Source organism: Haliotis cracherodii, unplaced genomic scaffold, assembly GCF_022045235.1.
Source record: "Haliotis cracherodii isolate W230 unplaced genomic scaffold, xgHalCrac1.p SCAF_15, whole genome shotgun sequence".
NCBI classification, from domain to species: Eukaryota; Metazoa; Mollusca; class Gastropoda; order Lepetellida; family Haliotidae; genus Haliotis; species Haliotis cracherodii.
Genome location: NW_027266270.1, coordinates 27147662 through 27155650, shown reverse-complemented (window position 1 = coordinate 27155650; position 7989 = coordinate 27147662). Strand labels below are relative to the sequence as shown.

General features: G+C 41.8%; 1 protein-coding gene across 1 annotated transcript; it reads left to right on the top strand.

Moving 5' to 3' along the window:
* Positions 1–1169: 1169 nt before the first annotated feature.
* Positions 1170–1640, top strand: LOC139461624 (splicing regulatory glutamine/lysine-rich protein 1-like). Its single transcript, XM_071243090.1, has one exon. The coding sequence runs from the start codon at positions 1170–1172 to the stop codon at positions 1638–1640; it is 471 nt and encodes a 156-aa protein (XP_071099191.1).
* The last annotated feature ends 6349 nt before the right edge of the window (positions 1641–7989 follow it).

Here is a 7989-nt window from a genome sequence, read left to right as displayed (position 1 = left end):
GCATTTGCTTCAAACAAAATGGCAGTGCCCAGTCTAGACGATTTCATCGATAATAAAGATCTTTATTGTAATAAGACAGGCTTTACCTTGTGAAGTGCATCAAATCACTTGAGCACCTTGATTAAAAACATGGAAAGATTTGGAAGGTATCTGAAAACGCCCACTTGAAGGTACACATGCACTGCAAATCCTGCTGTTGCCATGTTGTTTATGAACTGGACATCAATGTCGTTACAGGATTTTGATTGGACTATGCATAGACTTGTTAGTCCAGTGAAGATTTAACACCATAACTGCAGCCTAGTTCGGCAAAGGTTGAAACTGGACTTTTAAAGTCAGTTAACTCCCTTGCCTCGGGAAGATGATCATAACCTTAAATCGTTACAAGTTTGCAAACTATTTCTATCTCTATATCTACATGAATGTTTATACCTTGCACTATCTTTAAGTATTAAAACTTTAAGGCCTATTTCACAAAATCTAATGTTTTTGTCATTAAATAAGAACAAAATAATCTTCTAAAAAAACATCTTATTTGCAATTGTTCTATGTACAAACACATTTAGTTTATCCAGATACTAAAACTATACCTGAATGCTCAAATATGAGTCATGGTCTAGTAGATAGAGCATCTGCCCAGGGAAAGGAAAGTGGGAGGTTTGAACTCCGGCCCCATCATATCAAAAGACGTTTCAAAATGGAATTCGTGGTTTCCCTGCCTGGCTCAACATTAAGGGGAGAAAACAAGAACTGGTTGGCTCGTAGTCAATATACTGTGTCTGAGTTGGTTATTCATGTTAAACTGTGGCATGATATCTCAGTTGGCTAGCACTATAAAAAGTACATGCACAAGCAAAAGGAGGACAAGCACAAGGACAAGCACAAGGACTAAAAAAAGCACATGGACAAAAACAAGCACAAGTCCAAGGACAAGCACAAGGACACGGACAAGCTAAAGGGAAAAAAGAGCACAAACCCAAGGACACAGACAAGCAAAAGGACAAAATCAAGCCCAAGCCCAAGCAAAAGCACAAACACAAGCACAAGGACAAGCACAATCAAAAGGACAAACACAAGCACAACCCCAAGGAAAAGCACATAGACAAGAAAAGGACAAAAACAAGCACAAGCCCAAGCAAAAGCACAAACACAAGCACAATCAAAAGGACATGCACAAGCCCAAGAAAAAGGACAAAAACATGCCCAAGCCCAAGCAAAAGGACAAACACAAGGACAAGCACAAGCGAAAGGACAAACACAAGCACAGCCCCAAGGACAAGCAAAAGGACAAGCCCAATGATAAGGACAAACACAAGCTAAAGGACAAGGACATTGAAAGGACAAGCACAAGGACATGGACAAGCCCAGGACAAAAACAAGCCCAAGCCCAAGGACAAACAAGCACAAGGACAAGCACAAGGATCCGGACAAGCACAAGGACAAACACAAGCAAAAGGACATGGACAAGCAAAAGAACAAGAAGAAGAAGCAAAAGGACAAGGACAAACAAGCAAACGGACACGTACAAGGACAAGCACACAGACAAGCACACGGACAAGCACAAGGATAAACACAAGCAAAAGGACATGGACAAGCAAAAGAACAAGAAGAAGAAGCAAAAGGACAAGGACAAAAAGTAAACGGACACGTACAAGCACAAGGACAAGCACACGGACAAGCACACGGACAAGCACACGGATAAACACAAGAAGAAGGACAGGGGCAAATGCAAGGACAAGATACGGAGATGGACAAGCACCAGCACAAGGACACAGACAAGGACAAGGACACGGACAAACACATGGACTAGGACACAGAGAGACAGACACAAGGATGCACATCGCTATGTAACGCAAAAGCCTTAAATGCACCGTTACACCCCATCTCATGATGGTATGAGTCAAAATATCAACCCATGAGCAGTATATGAAATTAAGGGTGCGTGTGTGTTTGCGTGTGGGTTCTTGAGGTTTTTGCCTGGGAACCCCCTCGATCATTAAATTTCAACATTTGCGTTCTGACAAGGAATCCTTGACTTTCATGCATAATTTCAAACACGAATTAGTATTATCTATGCCACCCACCTGAACAATCCTCCATGGTTTTCCACCAATTCTTGTCCCTCCCTCAAATGTATTGTATGTATACACTTGTGGAATATCCCAACACATCTAACCACGACTACACTGTGCTACCTTATCAAAGTCACTTATTAAATATTCATACCCATGCCCAACTCATTCCTAAACTGCTTGCAAAAATCTAATTTATTCCACTCATGATAGATATGACCAAAACCAACAGTTTATCGAAAACATCAAATTTAAAACAATTCATGTATGCAAAGGAATTAAATATGAATTGATCAAATTATTTGACAGATTAAGGCACTGTTCACTTCTTTGTTAAGCTGACTGAGAACAACTTCATGTGACTGTTTAGTGAACTTCTCTAAATGCTGGTGACAGACCCTAGTCAGGTTTCCAAATCATTAATATACACCGAGATGAAACCGCAGCAACATGCCCGCCATACAAATAGCCACACAGTATTCATATCATGGAGCAGGCACAGCCACTCAGCATAAGGCATTCATACCTGATAGGAGGCAGTTTAACTGTATCTTTGTTGTTATAAATTTGCAATGTGAAAGCATTTACCCGAAAACACACGTTAGATACACATTGAATAATTAACACTGATATATACATCGCATGAGAAGATGATCTTTGCTTTGTGAAGAAAAGATTTTCACATCATCAAGACAATATTCTGATTCTTATCCTTTGGTGATCTGGTGTGCAGAATGGCTTGACTTGCATGTTCACAATGCCATACGCCTCTTCATGAGTGGGCAAATATTGTGTTTTATTCCCCACAAGTTACAAATAACCGAGTTCATAAAAATCGTATATGCACTAGTGCAAATATCACTTCTCGCACATTGTTTCCATCATGTGGACAACATTATTGACGTCATTTGAATGTCATTGTGATGTAAGGACGGATGACGTCACACTAGAAAGAGCTTAAGATTGTTCAAGTCATTCAACAAATTGTGGTTTTTGAGGACAGTGGTGGTGAACAGTGCATTTTTTATAATGGGGAGCTCAAAAGTATTAAGAAATATTGTGTGATAAAGAAATGATTACACTCACATGTGTGTCATAATGGTTTTACGAAACTCATGGAAGAATTCATTTACTGCCCTAGCTCTCGCTCAGGAAATACAAGAATTCTGACACTCGTTTCATAAAAACCAGTATGACACACATGCTCGTATGATAGTCTCTATTTATGCCAGACTCGGCTATATTCCAGTATCATAATGTCAGCTTGTAAATAATCTAGTCTGGACCTGGAAAAAGCGTTGTTAATAGCATGGGCAATAATGTGCGTCTTCTGGGCAAGATGACACAGTCAGCCACGTCACACAATCAGCCACATCACACAATCAGCCACGTCACACAATCAGCCGCGTCACGCAACCAGCCGCGTCACGCAATCAGCCACGTCACGCAATCAGCCACGTCACGCAATCAGCCACGACACACAATCAGCCACGTCACACAATCAGCCATGTCACACAATCAGCCATATCACACAATCATCCACGTCACACAATCAGCCACGTCACACAATCAGCCATGTCACACAATCAGCCACGTCACACAATCAGCTATGTCACACAATCAGCCATGTCACACAATCAGCCACGTCACACAATCAGCCACGTCACACAATCAGCCACGACATACAATCAGCCACGACACACATGGTGAGCACCCAGTCCTCATCAGTCGGCTTTTAGAACAAACAAGGGCAACTGGGAACCGACCCAGGAAACTGTGGGTATGTGGTTGTTCTGTGTGATATGAAGTGATGAAATGCCTGGCCACAAGGGGTGGAACAATTCATGGAACAATTCACCGAACATTCAGTCCATCATGATAGTATTGATACTGTGCCATGATCAGGGGTGTCTATTGATACAGATCATAGAGATTGATAATATTGATTCAATTATCTATAAATATCAGAGAAGTAAATATCAACATACTTCATGCCACTGGTGAGTGGTGACACATTTATCCTTGGATTACTTAGTGGACATTTAAGTTAAAACAAAAACAGTTGTTTTCCGTCTTTAGCAATTGACATGATTGACAGTAACAAGTGTGTTTTCAAAAATTTAAACTTTATTTCATCACTATTGTTTTTATAAGATATTATCGATGACACAATTTTCATATCGATAAACTTAAATATTTCTTCCCATCGATGATGATTCTGATTCTCAATTCTTTTAGCCAGCCCTAGCCATATTACATTAGTGTCGCTAGAAAACAATACACATATATATGAGTGACATGTACAGTTTACATTTTTCTGCAGGGATTGTATCAAAGCCGGCTGCACCCAAAAAATTGGTGACAAATCTTTCCACTGTAGGAGGGGAAACCGGTGTGTGAGGTTTCACATAACTCAGAAGTAGATTTGATCCAGTGTCCTCGAAGTGGCTGTTCTCTTCAGATAAACCTAAACACACTCAATGACACACGGTGCAGGAACGTCATTGTATGTCCTCAAGTCTAAGATTTGGGTTCAGCTCCAGTTTCACTAACCTTAGTAGGTATTGTAAGATTAAACTCCCCCTCCTGCCCTCTGTAAATCATGTGCTGAGTGTTCAGAGAGGTGAGTTCTGAGGACCTGGGCCCTGTTCCACAAAGCAATCCTAACGGTAAGATGATCGTAACTCCCATACTTTAACATAGGCTTACGACAGTCGTAGCGCTAAGATCGCTTTGTGGAACGGGTCCCTGCTCACTGAGGTGAGCATCAGCAGTATCGCCAATTTCTCTGACAGTAGCTTATCATTCAATGAAGTGTTAGTCTTAAGAAACTATAGGTATCTCAATATCACATTCACATCCCATAATGTTGAAAACCTTGGGGTTAGAGGTTTCTGGTTAAAAATCGCAGACATCCATCTCTTAACTTAGGGATGTTGTCCAACTGGATAACCTTCAAAGACGGGATGAAAGGCTGACAAAATCAGAACGAGTGGTGTTAATAGTTCTGCATTGACTATTTTCACTATACAATTGTGCAAGGTAGTCTAATAGAGACTCCACAGAGGTCTGAAAGGGATCAATCTTCCTTTGATCACACCAGCAAGTCCACCTGTTCCAGGCAATATTGTCAGCACCTTGTGTCCCTGGCTAGCTGCCACTGGTGGGAGAGGAGTTCAGAAGCTTTCTCTGTTACGCCTCTTGTCTTGACACCGCACCTGAAACCTCCCAGGCTGCCAATGTGGGGGTGTTGTTTGCCACCTGTGGGTGTGGCTGATTCAGTGGAAAAGATATCAAATTTGCTACTTGAAGCAGGATACGTATAGCAATTGACATCTCCAGCAAGACAGCGTACCATGCTTGGTTTTGCCATACAGGGGTGATTATCGCAATATCTGCGATCCCCCTCCTGGTCTTCCACAGACATCGTCCTAGCAAGGAGATTGGGGGGAAGGTATACCCCATCCCTTGGTTCCATTATCAGGAAGGCATTCGTCAGTTGAGCTCAAGGGTCTGGTCTCCAAATGCAAAAGGGCTTCATCTGGTACATTAGTCTCCATCAAGAATGGGCCCCAAATCATCTTGCACTGAATGAACAAGTCTGGAATGAGCTTCCAGTTGCTCAAGTCTTGGAGGTGACGGGGCTCCCAGTCAGCTCAGAGGTTCTCTATCCCTGGAATGTAAACCTCTGTTAGTGACAGCTGATTTTTTTAATAAAAGTCCCATAGTTTCTTGGTGATAGAGTCAACTTCTGAGATTTTTTCCCTCCCAAGCTTTTCACATTGGCCATAGCTGTCTGGTTGTCAGCCTGAACCAAACGAGATTTGTTGTTGCCGGCTCTGCAAAATGATAGAAGAGAGAGGAGAATAGCTTTGAGACTACAGGGCATTTATGTGCAATTTCTTCTCCTCCAGAGACCACATTTGCCCACCTATGACACCCCATCCTAGTCATGATGCATCTATTTGTAGGATCAGGTCTGGTGGGCTGCAATGATTGGCTTGCCATTGAAGTTGGACAGGTTGTTCATACACCACGACATTTCTTTCAAACAGTCCTGTGACAGAGAAGTCTTCGTCTCGTAACTGTGGCAGTAGCTCCTTGCTTGCATGCATTTGGAGGTATCTGCAGTGGAGCTGAGATGGAAATAATGGCTCTCATCTTTCTGATGAGACTTGCCAGATTTCTGAAATTTACATTCCCTCCCTTCATACAGTGATGACAGGATGTAAGGATATTGTCTACCTTCTCTGGAGGTAAAATATAATTCAGATCTCGAGATGATCTGAAACCCAAGGTAAGTTATGGACTGAGTTGGAGTCAAAATGGACTTTTTTCAGTTTATCACAAATCCTTGAGCTTGGAGAATGAACAACAGAGTGACTCTGTGTTGGATCAGAAGTTTGATTGATTCTGATAGACAAATGATGTCGTCCCAATAATGAATCAGCTGGATACCCAATTCTGTGCAAGACTAATGGACTTAGTAGTTTCCTGAGGGGTGGGGGATTGTCAGTTGGGCATGCACCAAAATTGGTAAAGGGCACTCTCCCAGTGAAAGCGGAGGACCTTCTTCAGGTGTGAGGCTATTGGCATACTGAAGAACGCATCCTCTGGGTTGAGTTTGCACATGTAATCTCCCTGGCGAATCAAATCTCTCGGAAGGTGAAAGCCTTCCACTTTCAAGTGCTTGAACAGGATACAAGCATTTAGAGCTTTTAGGTTTACGATGGGTCTGTTACCACCATTTTTCTTTGGCACTACCAGCATTGGGCTTAGAAACTGGCCTTGTTCTGGAAAAAGAACAGGAACCCTTTGACTTTCTTTGTGAGCATCTTTTGAATTTCACATGTTCCTCTGAATGAGGTAGATGTGAATGGGGTTTTGGACTGGAAGAGACCCCAGGTGAAATTCAAATCCCTTCACTGTCTGTAGAATCCAAGAGTCCAGAGTAAACTTTTCCCAATTTTTGCAAAAGTGAAAAATGTCTAGATCAGCATGTGACTCACCTATATAATTCTTATCAAGATTGTGTCAAACGTGACACAAGGGGGTCATGGTGTTCAAAATTCATATATGTGGATATTTTCTTACCTGCTTGTAGCGGCCAACGTACTGTTTGGTACTTGACCGTTTCGATCCTGAGTCCGGACCTTCAAGTCCAGACCATCCACGAGATTGTTCGACCGGATGACATCATCAGATCAATGTGCCTATTGGAGCACATTTTTCTGATTAGCAGGGCCCACTGCATCTTTAATGTACTGTTTGGGTTTAAAATGTTTAATGAACTTACCGAAAGTGGTTACTTACGCAAAACATAAATGTGTGAGAGGTCATTGAGGCCATGATGAAGGGCTTATGGGTAAAAAACATTATGGGATCTTGTGTGGCGAGATTTCATCTACTTTTATAATCACCTACTTGGTTATCATGATTATGATTAGTACACTTTATGAAGTGAAATTGTGTTATGTTGTCTGTTTGTATGTTGTTTAAACCCGCACTCAGCAATACTAGAGCTAAATGATGGTGGTCTGTAAATAATCAAGTCTGGACCAGACAATCCAGTGATTGATACCATGAGCATCGTTCCAAGCAATATGAAGACATGTATCAACCAAGCCAGTGAGCCTGACTACCCGAATCTGTTAGTCGCCTCTTACAACAAGCATGAAGACCTATTCTAATCCAGATCTTCATGGGTCTGTATTATGTGAGCCTTTGGCGTGCCCACCTTACTTTGATAAGGAAATACACTCAGCTGAAAAATGTACCCACTGTAGTATATTTGGTTAACTCCATTTTGAACAGCATTTTGGTAATATGACGGCATGGCAGGTTGATGGAGGAGAAAAACCTAAAGAGATGCAGGTCTCGGACATTTACCAGTTGGGTAAAACCCATGAGCACGGCT

Excerpts from the sequence above, each read along its gene's own strand:
- LOC139461624 (XM_071243090.1), top strand. The coding sequence starts at position 1,170 with ATGCACAAGCCCAAGAAAAAGGACAAAAACATGCCCAAGCCCAAGCAA.